This window comes from Podarcis erhardii, assembly GCF_964252035.2.
Source record: "Podarcis erhardii genome assembly, chromosome: 8".
Classification (NCBI taxonomy): Eukaryota; Metazoa; Chordata; class Lepidosauria; order Squamata; family Lacertidae; genus Podarcis; species Podarcis erhardii.
The window spans coordinates 25,907,726-25,928,006 of NC_138499.1; the positions used below are offsets into that span (position 1 = coordinate 25,907,726).

General features: G+C 41.3%; 1 protein-coding gene across 4 annotated transcripts in view; it reads right to left on the reverse strand.

Annotated features, from left to right (window-relative positions):
• INTS8 (integrator complex subunit 8) overlaps positions 1-20,281 on the reverse strand; it is a 30,736-nt gene that overhangs the window by 517 nt on the left and 9,938 nt on the right. For all 4 annotated transcript variants that reach the window (XM_081874087.1, XM_081874088.1, XM_081874085.1 and 1 more), the window contains exons 9-27: positions 19,958-20,107; positions 19,003-19,103; positions 17,943-18,084; positions 17,140-17,210; positions 16,380-16,555; positions 15,037-15,170; positions 14,199-14,309; positions 12,777-12,978; positions 12,252-12,373; positions 10,916-11,100; positions 10,474-10,507; positions 4,102-4,158; positions 3,950-4,011; positions 1,999-2,117; positions 1,195-1,298; positions 775-825; positions 532-605; positions 390-454; positions 13-56 (exon numbers count right to left, since the gene is read on the reverse strand). In XM_081874087.1, the coding sequence (XP_081730213.1) occupies positions 13-56; positions 390-454; positions 532-605; positions 775-825; positions 1,195-1,298; positions 1,999-2,117; positions 3,950-4,011; positions 4,102-4,158; positions 10,474-10,507; positions 10,916-11,100; positions 12,252-12,373; positions 12,777-12,978; positions 14,199-14,309; positions 15,037-15,170; positions 16,380-16,555; positions 17,140-17,210; positions 17,943-18,084; positions 19,003-19,103; positions 19,958-20,107 (2,004 nt within the window). The remainder of the gene's footprint in view (positions 1-12; positions 57-389; positions 455-531; positions 606-774; positions 826-1,194; positions 1,299-1,998; positions 2,118-3,949; positions 4,012-4,101; positions 4,159-10,473; positions 10,508-10,915; positions 11,101-12,251; positions 12,374-12,776; positions 12,979-14,198; positions 14,310-15,036; positions 15,171-16,379; positions 16,556-17,139; positions 17,211-17,942; positions 18,085-19,002; positions 19,104-19,957; positions 20,108-20,281) is intronic.

The following is a 20,281-nucleotide window of genomic DNA, read 5'->3' on the forward strand; positions in this document are numbered from 1 at the left end:
ACAGCAACTTACTGCTATTTGTTTCTTGTCTGTCTCCCCTCGCTTATGATGAAGGTCTGAAATACAATTAAGGAAACCTAGAAATACAATGAGCAGGACTTTATATAGACAGTTTTCAGATCCTTTAGCCTCTCACAATTATTAAATACTCCTACGAATGGAAGTTCTGCTTTATTATCTTTTTCATCTTAGTAAAATAAACCATTTAAATAAACCATTTAAAAATGTCATAAATACAACAAAATAGAATCGTGGAATCATACAGCAGGAAAAATAAAGTGACGTTTATATACTTTGATGGAAAGGATCCTTCTGTGATCACAATTCAACAGTATAAGCCACCCTGGTTTTCAAACCAATCCCATGTGGCTGTTTTTATAAAAGGATACATGTCAAGTATTCCAAGATGGTAATATCCCAGATGTAGTCATAATAGGAGTCCATTGCATCATGGCTAAGAAATAAATATTTAGTTAATGTATGTCAATGCATTCAAATGCACAGTATGTGGAAATTTAAAACCTTGCTTACCTGTTTTGCTCCTGAAGTGCTTTAAATGCAGTTTTATAATCTATTTCTCTAAGAAACTGGCACAAAATGGCTACCTAGAAAAATTGAGAGTTGATAAAATGTAACTAATATCTGATAAGGGAGGCTCATATTTCATTTATATTATACTGCAATATATATTATACTATACAAGTCTGCTTTTTATTCTAGCAGACTTATATTGGTAGGACTTGTTTCTAGGTACATAGCGGATATATGCCTTACCTGCGTATGGCAGTTGAGCAGAGAACAACATTTTATCATTCGTTTTATCACCTGGAGAGAAATGGATATACCATTTTTAGTAAGTCTATAATGTATCCAATCATCTGAGATAATCATCTGATACTCCAGATACAACTAACCCCTCCACAACGCACTTAGCCTGCTACTTTTTTTGGCTGAAGCTAGAAATAATAAAGTAACAGAGCAAATATCTCTGGCAACTATATCAATTATCCTTTTGCTCAACATGAATTTCTACAGGCTTCTGGTTTACCTAGAACTAGATTTCTTTGGCTCTGGAACTGCTGAGAACCTAGGGAAACCCATCGACTGAACTTGTGTTATCAAACTTTGAAAATCAGAGCCCTATTTTATGTTGAAGCGGAACATCTTTTGCTTGTTCGCTGACATGTAACTCACCTGATCTGTATATACATCTGGCGGTACCATTTTGGTAAAGAAATCTGAACACACAGCTCCTGCTTGAAGGTAGTAGTGAAGAGCAGCAGAGTACTGATTGGTTGCTGCATTGGGGAGAGAGCAATAAAAACACAAGCAGTAAATGCCACGCTAATTCACTAAGCATTTATTTCGATTTCTATCCTGACTCTTTTGAAACAGCATGCAGTAGGTAAGATTAACTGAAGACAGCAGTAGTTAGTATTTATTTTGGCAACTAAGGAAGCAAGGATAAAAAACAAATTTTCAGCTAAGCGTCTAGTCCAGGCTTCCTCAAACTCGGCCCTCCCATCATCCCTGACCACTGGTCCTGCTAGCTAGGGGTCATGGGAGTTGTAGGCCAAAAACATCTGGAGGGCCGAGTTTGAGGAAGCCTGGTCTAGTAAGCCTACATTTCTGTACTGGCTGTGGAGGAAGAAGATTCCTTTCTGCATGAAAGTGCAGCTACAAACCTTTTATAATAATAATAAATAATAAACCTTTATTGTCACTACACCACCACCTGTGTGCAGTGAAATTAAACCTTTTATTTTTGAAGCTGCTCTACAAGAAGAACGACTACTCATGAGACAGAACGCCCCACTTGCGATTCCAGGCATTGCTTCCGGAGGAGTCTCAAAAACTATTATTCACCAAATCTTTCCTTATATCTTATATAACAAGGTGTGTGTGTGTGTGTGTGTGTGTGTGTGTGTGTGTGTGTGTGTGTGAAGACAGCCAGTAACACAAATGAAAGAGTGAGAGGAAGAAGTTCATTCAACTTACCAAAATAAATATCTGCTTGAATGATTAACCAGAAGTGATTATTTGAATTTACAGTCAGTGCATAACTGACCAACTCTTTGATAGTAACAGCTACAGCTTCAAAATCCACTGACTGCAAGCTGAAAAGACAAAACGTTTTATAACATTCGTCACCTACTTTTAAATTGAAAGCGTAGCGCTTAAATTTTAAAGACGTAATTAAACTCTCACATCGTCATGCACTTTTTAAACACATTTCCTGTGTATGATTAAAGTACCCCAGGATCACAGAAATACCACCACTTGGGCATTTTAAGTGTGATCAGGAAGAAGAAAGAGTGTTACAGCCAGGCTGCAGCATGAGCCACTTCATTTTTGTCTGCAGCTGGTGCAGAATTTGGCAGCCAGGTTGCTCACCAGGGCAAGTTGGTTTGAGCATATTACACTGATCCTGGCCTGACTGCAGTGGCTGCCATTTCATTTCTGGGCCCAAGTGTTGGTTTTGACCTATAAAGCCCTAAATGGCTCAGGACTGCAATACCTCAAGGACTACCTCTCCCCATATAAACTGACCCAGACTCTGAATTCATCATCTGAGGCCCTTCTTTGTGTGCCTCTGCCACAGAGGGTGGCAACATGAGAAAAGGTCTTTTCTGATTAATATTGTACAGCCTTTTAAATGTGTTTGTGGAAAGGGGGGGGGTTATTGATTTTTTTTGTTTCTGTTTCAACTAATTATTTGTGCTTTTATCTTGTATTTTGTGAACTGCCCTGAGATCTTTTGAAGATGGGTGGTGTGTACATCTGAAGAAGAATACAATCTCATTACAGTGGTCTAGTCAACACAGGAAAGAAGTCATGTGCAGTTTTCCACTTCATTAATTCTCCTATTCCCCCTCACCATTATCAGCCAGGATTAAATAACTCTCTTTCCAACTGTTCAGAATGCATTTCACAGCCATTCCAACAAAACACCTCAACCAGGAGATACACAGAGCAGACAGGGATTCCATTATTGGTGTTATACTGGCTCCAGTCTTAAAGATGTACAGCTACCATCCTACATGATGCACTGCCAAAACTGGCTTGAGCCACTCTAGGAAGGATGGGGAATTGCCCCATAACATTCCATATATATTCATTTGTCATAGTCTCTCCAGGCTGATCATTATCCAATTCCCCTAACAAACCCAGAGTCCTCCTCAGGCATCACCCGCTGTCGCATAAGCTTTAAGAAAGGCTTGTTAACACATGAGACTACTTAGTCAAGCACAACCAAACGGCATCAAGCCCTAAATAGTCTAGATTTAACCAACAAGCATTGCTCTCTCTGGGGAAAACAGAATGGGAGGTGTAGTTCCTTGCATAATTGACAGAAAAGCCTTTTTATTCTTTATAATGGAAGGCGCAGAGTTGTTCCTGAAAGACTGTTAAAATATAATTGCCGTAGTTTTCGCTCCATAAGACGCACCTAGTTTTTAGAGGAGGAAAGGGGGAAAGCCCCATTTTGGGGGATCAGCTCACAGTTGTGCAGCTTCTTTTGCAGAAGGGAAAATCCCCTTTTTTTGAGGATCAGCTCAAAGTTGTTGAGCTTACTTTGCAAAGGGAAAAAATCCTGTTTTTATGGGGTTCAACTCACAGTTCTGTAGCTTCTTTAGGAAAGGAAAGGGAGCCGTTTCTACAGTTTTCTGACAGATCTAATCAGCCAGTCAGCAGAACATTCAACAATGGAGGCCTGGGCAAGGGGGCGGGGCCAGAAAGGGAGCCAGCGATCAACCACACATTCGCTCCACAAGATGCACAGACATTTCCCCTTACTTTTTAGGAGGAAAAAAGTGCGTCTCAAGGAGCAAAAAATACGGTAACACATAGACAACCATTGAAACAAGACATTCAGGACCAAGAAGCAATATGCAGATCACCAGAAAAGCACATTTCGCAATTATAATTGGAGCAAAAACCATTTTCTTACTTAGGAATGGATGATGGCCAAATAGAAATATGTTCTGCGGTAATATCATTCACAATGTCTTCCTAGAAGAGGAAAGAATATGATATGGGAAATGAGTCCGAGAGGCAGACATCAAAGTCAAATATTTATGATAAGAAGAGTACTGCACTTACCCGAACATTATGAAGCTTGACAAACAAAGATAATATTGTTGTCAAAACTAGAGGCTCCTATAGCAGAAAAACAAAAGTACATGATACAATGCTTCTTTTCAGTGTCAGGAAAATCCAGTTTTTCTTTGCAAACTTTCAAAATGCTTATACAACTTTGAAACAAAATCTATATACATAGCCTCTTAGATTACTGATGACATAGAATCATAGAGTTGGAAGAGACCACAAGGGCCATCGAGTCCAACCCCCTGCCAAGCAGGAAACACCATCAGAACACTCCTGACATATGGTTGTCAAGCCTCTGCTTAAAGACCTCCAAAGAAGGAGACTCCACCACACTCCTTGGCAGCAAATTCCACTGTCGAACAGCTCTTACTGTCAGGAAGTTCTTCCTAATGTTTAGGTGGAATCTTTTTTCTTGTAGTTTGGAACCATTGCTCCGTGTCCGCTTCTCTGGAGCAGCAGAAAACAACCTTTCTCCCTCCTCTATGTGACATCCTTTTATATATTTGAACATGGCTATCATATCACCCCTTAACCTCCTCTTCTCCAGGCTAAACATGCCCAGCTCCCTTAGCCGTTCCTCATAAGGCATGGTTTCCAGGCCTTTGACCATTTTGGTTGCCCTCCTCTGGACACGTTCCAGTTTGTCAGTGTCCTTCTTGAACTGTGGTGCCCAGAACTGGACACAGTACTCCAGGTGAGGTCTGACCAGAGCAGAATACAGTGGCACTATTACTTCCCTTGATCTAGATGCTATACTCCTATTGATGCAGCCCAGAATTGCATTGGCTTTTTTAGCTGCCGCGTCACACTGTTGGCTCATGTCAAGTTTGTGGTCAACCAAGACTCCTAGATCCTTTTCACATGTACTGCTCTCAAGCCAGGTGTCACCCATCTTGTATTTGTGCCTCTCATTTTTTTTGCCCAAGTGCAATACTTTACATTTCTCCCTGTTAAAATTCATCTTGTTTGTTTTGGCCCAGTTCTCTAATCTGTCAAGGTCGTTTTGAAGTGTGATCCTGTCCTCTGGGGTGTTAGCCACCCCTCCCAGTTTGGTGTCATCTGCAAATTTGATCAGGATGCACTTGAGTCCATCATCCAAGTCGTTGATAAAGATGTTGAATAAGACGGGGCCCAAGACAGAACCCTGTGGCACCCCACTAGTCACTCTTCTCCAGGATGAAGAGGAACCATTGATGAGCACCCTTTGGGTTCGGTCAGTCAGCCAGTTACAAATCCACTGAGTGGTAGCATAGTCAAGACCGCATTTTACCAGCTTCTTTACAGGAATATCATGGGGCACCTTGTCAAATGCCTTCTGAAATCAAGGTAGGCTACATCCACTGCGTTCCCTTCATCTACCAGGCTTGTAATTCTGTCAAAAAACGAGATCAGGTTAGTCTGACACGACTTATTTTTCAGAAATCCATGCTGACTATTGGTGATCACAGTATTCCTTTCTAGGTGCTCACAAACTGTTTGCTTAATGATCTGCTCCAGAATCTTCCCTGGTATTGATGTCAGACTGACTGGGTGGTAATTATTTGGGTCCTCTCTTTTCCCCTTTTTGAAAATAGGGACAACATTTGCCCTTCTCCAGTCTGCCGGGACTTCGCCTGTTCTCCAGGAATTCTCAAAGATGACTGCCAGTGGTTCTGAGATCACATCTGCCAGTTCTTTTAATACTCTTGGATGCAGTTCATCTGGCCCTGGAGACTTGAATACATCTAAACTAGCCAAGTATTCTTGTACTATCTCCTTAGTTATTCTGGGCTGTGTTTCCTCTGCTGAATCATTTGCTCCAAATTCTTCAGGTCGGTCATTGTTTTCTTTATCGGAGAAGACTGAGGCAAAGAAGGCATTGAGGAGTTCAGCCCTTTCTGTGTTCCCTGTTTGCATTTCACCATCTTCTCCTCTGAGTGACCCCACTGTTTCTTTGTTCTTCCTTTTGCTACGAACATACCCACAAAAGCCTTTTTTGTTGCTTTTAACCTCTCTAGCAAGCCTGAGTTCATTCTGTGCTTTAGCTTTTCTGACTTTGTGTCTACACGTGCTGGCTATTTGTCTGAATTCCTCTTTGGTGGTTCCCCCCCTTTTCCATTTTTTGTACACATCCTTTTTTAATCTTAACTCAGTTAAAAGTTCTTTAGATAGCCACCCTGGCTTCTTTAGGCACCTTGCATGTTTCCGTCTCATTGGTATTGCCTGAAGCTGTGCTTTTACTATCTCCCTCTTAACAAACTCCCAGCCATCATGAACTCCCTTTCCTTTTAGTATTACTGTCCATGGGATCTCACCCAGCACTTCCCTAAGTTTTATGAAGTCGGCTTTCCTAAAGTCAAGAAATTGAGTCCTAGTATGCTTGGCTGCTCCTTTCCGCTGTATAGTAAACTTCAGAAGAGCATGATCACTCACGCCTAATGATCCTTCCACTTCTACACCACTAACCAGGTCATCAACATTGGTTAGGACCAGATCTAAAATGGCTGTTCCTCTTGTTGCTTCTCCCACTTTCTGGACAATGAAGTTTTCTGCAAGGCCAGTGAGGAATCTGTTTGACCTTATGCTCTTGGCTGAGTTTGATATCCGGGTAATTTAAGTCCCCCATTACTACTATCTCCCTTCCTTTTGCATGCTTGGCCATCTGTTCCAGGAAGGCATCTCTATGTCCTCCGTTTGGCTTGGGGATCTATAGTAAACTCCCACAATGAGGTCCCTGTTATTCATCTCTCCCTTAATTTTGACCCAAATGCTCTCACTTTGGCTTTGAGGTTCTAAATCTTGGATCTCTTCACAGGTATACACATCCCTGACATATAACGCCACTCCTCCTCCTTTCTTGTCTGGTCTGTTTCTCTGAAATAGATTGTAACCCTCCATTATTACATTCCAGTCGTGGGACTTATCCCACCAGGTTTCAGTGATGCCTATTATGTCATATTTAGTTTGCTGTACCAAGAGCTCAAGCTCATCTTGTTTATTACCCATGCTTTGCACATTAGTGTACAGACATTGAAGTTCATTAATCATTCCCCCGTGTCTCTTATTTAAGGATTTTTTCCTCCCACCACTAGGTCTGCGTGCTGTTTGCTCCATTTGGTCTATGACATTTGGATGATCATGTTCATCAATTGATAGACTCCTACCTTCAGGAGCACTGTCTTCCTCCCCCACATTAGTCAGTTTAAAGCCCTCCTGATGAGGTTTCTGAGATTTTTGGCAAAAACATTCCTCCCAACCGTTGTGAGGTGCAGCCCATCGCTTGCCAGAAGTCCATCTTCAAGAAACTGCAGTCCGTGATCTAAGAATGCAAACCGTTCCTGTTTACACCATTTGCGAAGCCAGCTGTTCACTTCCACTATTTTTCTCTCTCTCCCTGGGCCACGTCGTTCAACTGGGAGGACAGATGAGATGACAATTTGTGCATTTAATTGCTTCAATTTCCTGCCCAGAGCCTCATAGTCTCTTTTGATCTTCTGGAGGCTATTGCTTGCAGTGTCATTGGTTCCCACATGAACCAAGAGGAAGGGGTATTTGTCAGTGGGTTTTATGATTCCTTGCAGTTGTTCAGTTACATCTTGGATCTTAGCCCCGGGGAGACAGCACACTTCTGAGACATCTTGTCAGGCCCACAGATCACTGCTTCTGTTCCCCTCAGTAGGGAATCCCCTATCACCACTACACACCTCCTCTTAGGTTTGGTCGGGGTTCTTCCATGATCTGTCCGTTCCAAGGTCGCCTGCACATTCCCTGAGGACTGACTTTGCTGCTCATCTTGATATACCTGATCGACTGTAACGAGGGAGAGATCCTCAAATGGAGTCTGCTCTTCGTCTTCCATTCTAGGGGAGAGGACCTCAAAGCGATTGTGTATTTCTAAACAATCAGAGCGAACCCTGGGCCTCCTACTTCTTTGAGTCACGTTTCTCCATATATCTGGCTCCTGTGTTGGTGAACTAGCCTCCTTCTCAGGGGAGTCCCCTGTCTCCTCCTTGGTGGAGACGGTGTGCTCTGTTGCTTCCAAGAAGAGCTCCAGCTCTCTAATTCTTTGGAGCGTAGCCACACGTTCCTCCAGTTGCTGGACTTTGTCTTTTAAGAGGGCAATCAACATGCAATTGCTGCAGGTAAAGCTGCCTGCAACCTTTGGCAAGATGGCAAACATTGTGCAGGAACCGCAGGCGACTGCAGCTGTTCCCTCACTCTCCATCTTGAGAACGTGTCGTTGGGGCTGGCTACAGTGGTCCTCCATCATAAGAAGCGTGCAGACAGGACAAGTAACTCCCCCCCCAAAAAAACCCTAGGTCTCCCCCAACAAACGTTTGAGACTAGCTCCCCTAAATCTAAAGATAGATCAAATTGCGCGCGCCACCAGGCGCGCAACGCTGCCCTACAAGCTCTGATAAGCTCCTCCCACAGCTAATCACCTACCTCAACAGAAACCCTGCCCCCTCTGACCTTTGCACAGGGAGAACAGCTAATCAGCCACAAGAAACACACACAGGAGAAAAACCCTTTTTGCTCCTTCTTCAGCCGCTGCCCTACAAGCTCTGATAAGCTCCTCCCACAGCTAATCACCTACCTCAACAGAAACCCTGCCCCCTCTGACCTTTGCACAGGGAGAACAGCTAATCAGCCACAAGAAACACACACACATGAGGATATTACATGTCGTAGAAAATTATACAACTTCACACACAGGTTAAGGCCATTTTGCAAGAGATGCGTGTCATTCTTTGCATTTCTCAAGTCTAAATAATAAAAAAGCTGCATGGCCTATGATGCACACTTGATTAAAACGACTGCCTTTCCAAATCTCACCAACATTTAAAAATATGGCACTGTACAGAACAGGCGTTCTTGCAATTACTTGTGAAAATATATTTAAGTAGCAATTCTTAGGTAAGTTACCCAAGCTATTTATCTGTAGGCAAAAATTTATATGGCCAGCTGCATGTTTAGGATTGGGCTAGTAGTATTCCTTCTATTCAGAACAGGGAGCTTGTTTTCTACCACTGCACTGTTGTTTCTAGAAAGTCTGGTGTATATTATTGGTAATATACAATATATAGCTAAGCCTGGATAGCTCAGAACATGGTGCTGGTAATGCAAATGTTGCAGGTTTGATCCCCAGATGGTACAGCTGCATATTCCTGCATTGTAGGGGGCTGTACTAGATGATTCTCAGAATCCCTTCCAATTCTACAATTCTGTGATTCTATAATTTTCATTCTATGTATTTCTCAGTTTGTGGAGTCAAATGCAGCCTCTTTGTTAAATCAATGATAAAACAAGCAACCTAAACAATAGAGGCAGAGTCAATTTGAAAAAGGGGACTGTCCACTGAGCACACAGAAGTAGTCACCCATCTCTCTGGAGTTTGATTGATTTGCTTCAGTTTATTACATTTATTCTAGCATCTATCTGGAATTTGGCAAACTCATCCTGACAAAGGGGAATGCATCTCCTGTTACAACTCCCTTTGAAAGAAGGATGAGGAAATAACACATTTCTCAAGAGAAAGATAATATGGAGAGGGTTGGTAGTTTTAAATACCTGGGCACTTACATCTCTGAGGACCTCTCATGGACTGCAAATATTAATATGGTTGTGAGGAAGGTGCAGGGGAGGTTGTATTTCCTGAGAATGCTCAGAGGATTGAATCTATCTCAGCACCTACTTCTGTCCTATTATCATAGTACCATTGAGAGTGTCTTAACCTATAGTATATTATCGTGGTATGGGAGCAGCTCTGGAATGGATAAAAAAAGCTTTACAGAGAATAATTAAAATTGCCCAGAATGTTATTGGGCTCCAACTACCAACCCTGGATGAGATCTTCACGTCTCGCAGCTTGAAGAAGTCACACAATATCCTGAGAGATCCCACCCATCCTGCTCACAACCTCTTTGAACTGTTGCCTTCGGGCAGAAGATACAGGACAATGAAAACACGAACCACACGCCTTCTGAATAGTTTCTATCCAAGAGCTCTGATTGCACTAAATAATGATCTCAGGGCCAGTTGTAAGAAATAGCAAGCAGTGAGTAGTAAGGAATGAGATAGGTTTTAGGTTATGCTATGCTTCTAATAGGTTGTGTTATATTCTGGATTATGTATGTTTTAATAGATTATGTCTGAATAGGATGAGAGTGTTGGAGATACGTGTAAATGTGTATGTGAATCCGGTCTTGGGTGTTTGATTTTCGTTGTTGTGTATACTGTGTATATACGGACAATGACAATAAATTTATCTATCTATCTATCTATCTATCTATCTATCTATCTATCTCCGCCTGCAAAATATTTTCCTGCTACAATTGGTTTTTTTACTGGGTTAGTCAATTGCAAAAACTTTAACTCCAAACTCACCCGCAACTTTTTGATAAAAGAGAGCAGCTCACTCCTAAATAATAGAAGACATGTGGTTACTGTTATCAATTATTTAAAGTAATTCATTATTTATATTTATTCCATTTATTTGTAAAAGGTTTTAAAAGCAAATTTTAATGCAACAGGAACTACAATGTACAATCAACCATCAGACCTGAACCAAAATGCTGAAGTATATCTTCAACCCCAGAAAAGGGTGCTATAAACTCTAAGAGGCTCAAATAAGCAGGTTAGTTTACTCTTTCCCCTCCCCACCCATGTATTCAATTAATGCTATGCAATAATTAATTTAATTAGAATCAATTTAGGGGTGGAGCAATGTTGTAGCTCTTTCTAATGTTGGCTACAGGTACACCCATGTTCAGAAGACACCTATTTTGGCTTTGAGTTGTGTTTTTTTTTTAAAACTATAGCAACTTACCTGTACATTATGCCCAACGTTGAGTCTCTCTGCTTTATTAAGCTCACTCTGCCATCATTCCCTCGTTTGTGTTGGTTGGTTACACTGCAGATCTGTACAACCACCTCCCAAAGGTCTTTTGCTGCCCGTCTACTTTCTTTGGGTCCAGGAAGATCTTTACATGTGGCAGCCAAAAGCTGTCCAAGCTAAGCAAAACACACCACCAAGAAGGAACAGTCAGTCTTTGAAAACTCTCAAGGCACGCTGTTTCTTTTTCCAGCAATCTATGCCTGGTGACAGCTAGGACATCAAATCTGGCAATGAAATCCTCAGCTACACAACCCAGAGACCTACTTCGGGGAAACCCAAAGTTGCTTATGCATGTCCAGAATGTTTTATTCTTTCCTGGCAGCAGACAAACTCTTACACCTCATATAACATGTGCTTTTGGAATTTAGAATTTCAACAAGTTTAGCACATACCACATTTTGTGAATCTTTGTACTTTTGTCCATTTACTGTTTTTATGTTTCCCAATTTGAACTATCAAATGGTGATTTTCTTGAGTCAAAATGAGAGCACCCCTAAACATTATTTCAGAAAAAAAGCACTGTGTGTACCGTATTTTTCGCTGCCTAAGACACACCTGACCATAAGACGCACCCAGTTTTTAGAGGGGGAAAGCAAGAAATAAAATATTCTGCGCAGAGCATGTAAGCAACTCTCGCTTTTCTTGCTTTAAACCTTTCCATCCCTCCTCCCGCTTCACTGAGAAGCCAGCAGAGCAAGCTGCGTAGCTCTCACTGAAGCCAGCAGAGCAAGAGCGATAGCTGCGCAGCGCCTCTTCTTCTGCTGGCTTCCCAGCAAAGCGGGATGAGGGATGAAAGGGAGCCCTTACAAGGGACCACTGAGCAGAGCCCGGCAGCGGCTCTTGCTGACTTTACCAGGTGTGGGAAGGGACAGAGGGCAGTCCGTCAGTCCCTTCTCCCACCTTGCGGGAAAAACCCCCAAGAGCCGCACACACACTCCAAGCGGCTCTTTAAAGGGAGCACTGAGCAGAGCCTCCCACCTGCATTCGCTCCATAAGACACACACACATTTCCCCTTACTTTTTAGGAGGGAAAAAGTGTGTCTTATGGAGCGAAAAATATGGTATGTGTATATGTATATGTACGGGTGTATCTATATCTATATGCAATCTATATCCATATCTAGACGAGTTAAAGCAAATGTTGTTGAAAAATAAAGTTCCATTAATTTGGGAAGAATTTGAACAGAATAACAGGTAAGGTCTGGAGACAGCTTAGGATTTATACAATTTCAAATGCATTGGTAGTCAGTTCCAAAACATGCCTTACCTTCACGTAAGGATTGGTTTGAACCAGTGGGAGAGGAACTTGCATCGTTAAGTACTCATTCTCCCTCCAATTCAACAAAAAGGCAACGCATTCCTCTGCTACAACTTGTCGAAGTGGAATATCTAAAACAATATTTTTAAAGAGCAACTGATTAGATACTTTTAACATCTTATATGTTTACAAGCATACCATGTTTATTTGTTTGAGGAAATTTATATACCGCGTTATTGCAGTCAAACCTCTAAGTCATTTGTTTACAAGAAACATTAAAATTATCATTAAGAAGCTAAAATCAGTTAAAACATTTAAATATAATTAAAATTGACAGCAATAAAGATTGAAGTGCATCAATGTTACTTCAAGCATCCTGTTGAAATCCTTCCCCCAAGCACCAGGATTGGAGAATACAAATAAAGTCATTCACTCGGATTACAAGCTAATATCTATCAGTTGTGGAGTATTTCCCCTCCTCTGATCCTAAGCTTCTGAAGAAGTTTTCTCACATAATTAGCCAAGCATTCTTACCAGGAACCCTCATTTCTAAGTAACCTCGAACTCTGCTGATCAGGTTAGAGGGGGGTGTTTCTCCCAAAAGCCCTGCTCCTGCTTCATGGGAATAAATGTCCAAAAGTAGCACCTCGTTCAGCATGACTTGGCGTAGCTTTGGAGAAAACTCTGTCACAAGTTCAAGGCAAGCGGCAAAAAGCTGTTTTGCATGGACAAAATCCTGTAATAATAATAATTTAAAAAAAACAGTGTGAGGAGTTTGCCTATTTCTCTTCTAGTTGCACGTAGAGTGGGGGTTTTTGGGGGGGACGATGACAGTAGCTACATTCATGTACAGTGGTACCTCGGGTTGAGTACTTAATTCGTTCCAGAGGTCCGTTCTTAACCTGAAACTGTTCTTAACCTGAAGCACCACTTTAGCTAATGGGTCCTCCTGCCGCCGCCGTGCCGCCGGAGCCCAATTTCTGTTCTTATCCTGAAGCAAACTTCTTAACCTGAAGCACTATTTCTGGGTTAGCGGAGTGTGTAACCTGAAGCGTATATAACCTGAAGCGTATGTAACCCGAGGTACCACTGTACTACAACAAAAAGTCCAGAGTCCTGTAATAAAACATTTAGCCTACAGAAGCACATAATGCAACATGCTTGCTAAAGTGGTGGTTTGTTTTGGTGGAGGCAAAGAGAATAATTAAATTCCACACTCATGGTTTTGGTTGCTGCTAAGAAGGCTGGGATAAAAATCAATGGTGTCCATGCCCCCATACCCTATGAAGATCACTGTGCTGCATCATGACTGTCTATCACATGACTATCTCCATCCTGTCTTAAAGGACTAGTAGGCTTTTGAAATTATTACTTTGAACCACAGAAACTGAAATCAACCCATAGAAAATAAGGAAAGTCAAAGTAGTAGGTTTTTAAATATCTAAATATTGCATGGAGCACAATGTTTTCATAATTGCCTTGCTCTGTGCAGCAATGCAGGCTATGGAGCCAGCTACGCCTCTTTCTCAGTTGTGAGAACAGATCTGCCCAGAAAAGGCAGAACAATTCCAGAGCACCTATTGCTGATATACAGTGGGAAACCCATCCACAAACCTATCCCACCCCACTTGAAAGGCCAGTAGCCTTCAGGCAAAAGGAACATGGAACAAATTAGGCGCACAGCCTAAAATTACAACAGTCAGCCACACTTCCCTCTCATAACGCTGGTGGCTTTATGTGCAACTCAAATATGCCATTTGGGCCCTAAGACCAAGACACTGGAAATCGCAGTGAAGGGAACAACCACGACGAATAGGAAAGTGGAACCATCTTTTTAAAAAAACACCACATGCTTAATCTCCAACAACATACTACTCAGTCCTAGTAATAGTTATTAGTAGCATTCCATAATGGTAATTGGCAAGATTCTTATTAGCAAGATAATGAATACCTCACCTTGACTGTACTGCAGTGTAGCCCCTTTGCCATAAGGATGTAGACCAAATCCCTGGTCAAATTATCTTTGATCCCTAGGATTACATTGCCGTAAACATTTGGCACTTCCCACTAAGAAAAAGCAACAACACAGAAATCAATAACTGTAACATTTAAACAATTTTCCGTATTTTTCCATGTCTTAGACGAGGTTTTTTTGACTCAAGAATCATCTCAAAAAACTGGGGTTGTCCTATACACAGATAATGCAGCCTGCCAGCTGGTTGGTGGATGCGCAATTCCCTCCTCCATGCTGCTGTGGGAAGCGTGTGCTCTAAGGAGCTTACTTTGCCAACCCCTAGTAACAGCCCTACTGGGGTGGGGTGATTGTGCTCATGCAATTCCCCCTAAAAAAAGCTCAACAACTTTGGGCCATCTCCCCTCATTTTCTTTAAATTTAGTCCCCAAAAATAGGGGCCATCTTATACATGGGGGTGTCTTATACAGTGGTGCCTCGCAAGACGAAATTAATCCATTCCGCGAGTCTCTTCGTCTAGCGGTTTTTTCGTCTTGCGAAGCAAGCCCATTGACGGCTTAGCGGCTTAGCGCTATTAGCGGCTTATCGGATCAGCTGATAAGCGGCTTAGCAGCTTAGAAAAAGGGGGGGAGGGGGAAAAAACCGCAGGAACTCGCAAGACATTTTCGTCTTGCGAAGCAAGCCCATAGCGAAATTTGTTTTGTGAAGCGCCTCCAAAATGGAAAACCCTTTCGTCTAGTGGGTTTTCCGTCTTGCGAGGCATTCGTCTTGCGGGGCACTACTGTAAACGGAAAAATACGGTAGTCAAAAAATTAAAAGTACCTTGTTAGAAACTGTCCAGAACTGGCGTTCTGATGTCATGCCATGCAATTCAATTAAAATTTGGCGGATCCTCCAGGGATCAGCTGATAATATAAGCTGATGTTCAAGCTGACCAATATTCACACTTGCTGAGGCTGGAAGAGAAAGTATCACGGAGGTCAATGAGCAATTTATTATATTGAGTTTTCCCTGAACCAAGCTATAATTAACTGGAGGCAACAGACAAAAGATTAACATTTTTAAGATAAGATGGATCCACTAAAGATGCTTTTATTTTACACCAAAATGAAATCACTTTAATCAATGCTATCCACCATATAAATGTTTGAATGTACAGTGCTAATGTCACTGCCATACATAGACACAGACATACACAGAAACCTTCAGGGGGCATCAAGACTCTTTGTAGTCATAGCCCTCAGGACACATTAATTTTGGATTCCCTAAAAACGTTACACTTCTGTACCTACCTACCTACCTACCTACCTACCAACCAACCACACATCCACACTGTATTCAGTCAGTCATCCTTTTCAAGATGGGGAAAATGAAATTTCTGCACTGGGTTACAACAATAAACGAATAGACTCTTGGGCTCGATAAACAGTCTCAAAGAGAATCTCAGTCTCAGAAATACGGCATGACAGCAATATCCCACTGTTTCACATAATGCCCAAGATGATGCCTCTCTCCCGCTCTAAGCTCTCCAACTCAACTCCCAAGTAAATATGGGTCATCCTAGCTGCAGCTCAGAAATCCACATAAGTCCAATTCTGTGCCTCCTTGAATGAAGCTGGGAAGGCAAGCAGAAAGATCTCTTTCCTGCTCCCAGGAGCCCCTTGAGAGATTGCATGCTTGGTTCTACCACTCTCATTTCTGCCCTGAAGGGCCAGTAGCCCTTAAAGCAAAAGACAATAACACCATCTTCACAACCTAGCAGCGGCTAGTCCCATTATCTCAACTCTTTCAAGCCAGAGTGCAGCAAGCAACAGTCCTCTACTGACTACAGGTGTGCAGTTTTGATTTTTCACTCAGATGCTTGCCAGGGAGATAACTACCGCAGATTGAGTAGTGAACTGCAGGCCTGTTGATATCCCATATTGAGCTGGAACCCCTAGCACCTGGTAGTCAGAAGTGCATGGCTTCGGAATATGCAGGTTGCAATGTTAGCCATCTATGATGGCTAACAGGAATTTACAATAACTGCCAAAACACATACTATAGCAACTTGTTGCATAAGCCGATTACATATTTGCTCAGGGCTTAACTTACTGCAGGACTGTCATTTTTCTTCAGAAAAAAGCTATCTATGAATATTTTAAGTGGGAGGGTGGGGAAATAACCTGGAATATCATAAAATGAAGTTATAGGCTTAGTGCCTAAGTTGACTCGAGGCGACCTTTTCCTCATTTGATCAATAAGCAGCTTTCGTTCATCATCTTTCAGCAATGCTATGAAGAGCTCATGGGAGGAAATCATGAAGACAAGTTGGAGGTCTTCCAAACCCAAACAGAGATTTCTGTAAAAAAAACAATCAAAGGTCTCATTAAGCAAAGATTAGCAGAAAGAGAAATTGCAACACTTTGTGTAGTTTGTAGTGGCAGGACATTTGGAAAATTCATTCAAGTATGTTTTTAAACAAGGGGCTATTCACTAATCACTGCACTTACAGTGAATCATGCCAGGTGTCCAACTGACCACATGAGAAAGATAGCTGTTGAGACACTGGTCTCTTGTGTAGCAACAGCTAAGGAAATCAGCAGGTTTTAATTACAACTGCCTTTTGAATCACCTACCTAGAGTGGATCATGGCAATGAACAAAAAGCATTCTACGTAAGAGTTATTTAGCTTAGGTTTGACCACGAATTACACCAGCAGTTATCTCCCCACCTTTTAGAAGTGGCACATGTGGGAATTTGTTGAAGCTGAGAAAACCTCTGAGGGCTATTTAGCTTACAGACAAACACTATTATGTTGTTTCTTCCTTGGTACCAATGATATCTTAGGACCTGATATACTTAGCACTTAACTACTTCCCTGAATGAAAGATACTAATCAACTTTTTAAGGAGGACTGCAAGTAATCTAATATTGCATACTTACTTCAGAAAATAGGCCATTTTCCTTTTTGAGGATTCTGAAGCACTTTCTACTTGTATTGATTTTGAACATACCTGCAAAGTCGAAATACTGAATTGAGCTTCAGAGAAAAATTAAGTAAGCTTACTTAAAACAAAAACAAAAGCACACACATTTAATTTTTTTTCTCATATTGCATATACTCCTTCAGAAAATAGACATTTTCATAAGGTCCCTCAAGAGTATGCAAAAGAGGAGTAATAAAGATATCATGCTAGCCACTGAGGAAAAAACATTTTAATAACAACTGTATAAAATGTTATAAGATCCAAGATGGATTTGGTGGTTCATGAGAACAGCACCTCGACACAAATGCAGCCCTGCATGCTACTGAATGTCTGAATCAACCCCATGAAAGAGCAGATATTTACCTGAAGTAGTTGTCAAGGTAGACTTAAAGCTAGCCAGCAGATAACCTTTTCACATTCATAACATTAGTAAAGACGTTCATTTGGGTGAGGACAATCTGAAAACATACTGTGTATTGTGGCTTCCACATGCTGGTTGTGTACCTTCGGAAGCAGTTAAGTGTATACACTCAATTGTCTGATAACTCTAACCAATAATTAAAACGTTAAGGAGATGTATCTAGTCAACCAATCTTCTACCCAATACCATAACTGAACAGGCTAATGATTTCATAGCCACAAAACTAAGTAACACATATTTTAAAAGTAAGTAGTACCCATTAGTTCAGATGCAACATTGAAAAGCAGCTTAGAAAACAGTTTAAGCAGATATGCCTAAAACTAAGGACAATGCCATACCTCTAGGAGAAAGTCTATTTTTTCTTTGGTGGGTCTAAGAAACAGCTGGTTAAAGTGGACACCGACTGGTCGGCCTTGCATTACATCACAAACACTGTTGCACACACACACCTTGAAACATATTTCTTCCAAGACATCATTCCTAGAAAAATACGGAAAGTTCACACGCTGTTAGAAGAAAAGCACATAAAAGCACACAAGGGACAGTTCTTACACTCCAGAATGCAGCTTGACTGCCCAGAAGGGGCTACTGCAGAAGCAAGTTTGAAAAAGGTATTGATGATGGACAGTAAGATATGGGGCAAACAATTCATCCTTCGCATTCCAGCCATTCTCTTGTTTGTTTGCTTGTTTGTTTGGTTTATTTCATAAAATTTATGCACTTGAATGGTAAAAAATCTCAAAGCCCATTTATCATCAGGATAGAAGACAGAGATTATGAATGTGGCATCAGGACTGTGGATAGATATACACCAGGGGTCAGCAACCTTTTCCAGCCATGGGCTGGTCCACCGTCCCTCAGACCATGTGGTGGGCCGGAGTATATTTTGGGAGGGGGGGCGGGAAATGAACAAATTCCTATGCCCCACAAATAACCCAGAGATGTTCCTCAATGAGGCAACATAAAATACAGCTTCTTAACTCTTTTTTGGAAGAAATAAAGACAGAAAGCTTATGCTTCAAACCTAGTGGGGGGGGGGGGGATTCGTCAAATGCATTTTGAATGCTTACAAGTTAGCCCTGCACTGAACCAATGAAACATTTTAATTCTTTTCACACTAAGGGAATAGTAGGGACCAGACACCTAGGATTATTCAATTCCTGCTTGAAATGCTGTTCTAATAATGAAAAGCAAGTAATTCAACATTTTAAAAATAATGTGAACTACAAGCAAATCAGGCCAAATTACCTCGGAGTTTTAAGTTGTCAACCATGGGCTGAAAGTACCAGCTGGCTTGGAACTGGACTGAGCCAACCGCTCGGAAATCTATACCTTCTGCCTGGCCTTAACTGTTAAGCAACATGTGCATCGGAATGATTCATTCAAGTTATTTCTCACCCTTGCTGAGCTTTCTGGGAGAGTTCCCTGAGAACTGATTGCCTGAACTGAACAGGTAAACTGGGTGTTCGGTTATCTTCAAGGAAAATCTTCACTAGTTCCTGAAGTACATGCAGAGAGAAGATGAATCAGTTTGACAATATATGGCAAGACGGAATAGTTTCAAAGTTAGCTGGAACCGGTTTACTGGATACTGCAACAACAACTCAACTTATCTATATTAACTTAACTTATACAGATGTGAAATGTTATTTTTCATTGTTTTGAACTTAAAAACATGTCAGTATATAAAGCGTGCTGTGAAAATCAGAATATGAAAAGGTTTTAAAAGTATAATGAACTTTTTTTTGTTATTTATGTAACCAATTGAATACAATACAAAATTAAAAGAGAGACAGCTTTGGTTCTATCCGGTTTTGATTCTCAAGAGAATAACAATTCTTATATACAGCATTCTACTTAATAATATTCTGCTTACTACTAATAATATACTTGAGGAATTGGGACGCGGGTGTCATTCTGGTCTAAACCACTGAGCTTCTTGGGCTTGCTGACTGGAAGGTTGGCAGTTCGAATCCCCGTGACGGGGTGAGCTCCCGTTGCTCTGTCCCAGCTTCTGCTAACCTAGCAGTTTGAAAGCATGCCAGTACAAGTAGATAAATAGGTACTGCTGCGGTGGGAAGGTAAACAGCGTTTCCATGCGTTCTGGCTTCTGTCACGGTGTTCAGTTGCACCAGATGTGGTTTAGTCATGCTGGCCACATGACCTGGAAAGCTGCCTGTGGACAAACACCAGCTCCCTCAACCTGAAAAGCAAGATGAGCGCCGTACCCCGTAGTTGCCTTTGACTGGACTTAATCACCTAGGGGTCATTTATTGTTTACCTTTTTACCTTACTTGAGGAATAAGCAAGCAGACTAATATAAGGATCACATGATGTGCAATTCAAGCTTTACCTGATAATTGCCAGATCTTAAACAGCTATGGATTTGACTGTAAGGAGTTGAAGGCTGTGAAGTATTGTCAGAAGGTGCAAGAACTCCACAAGCTTGGCAGTAACCAGCTAACCTTTTTTCATCTATGATGCAATGAAGAGAAGAGCCAATCTGTAAGAAATATCCAATTTGTATCAGTAACTTTAAAATAATTCATTATTTAAGACAAATGTCTTCAAAGGCTATATATGATGAAATCATTTCCTAAATGTATATACATTATGCATTGCATGTTTGAATGGGGTCATTACATGTTGCAATGGAAAACTCAGTTTTCTTGTACTT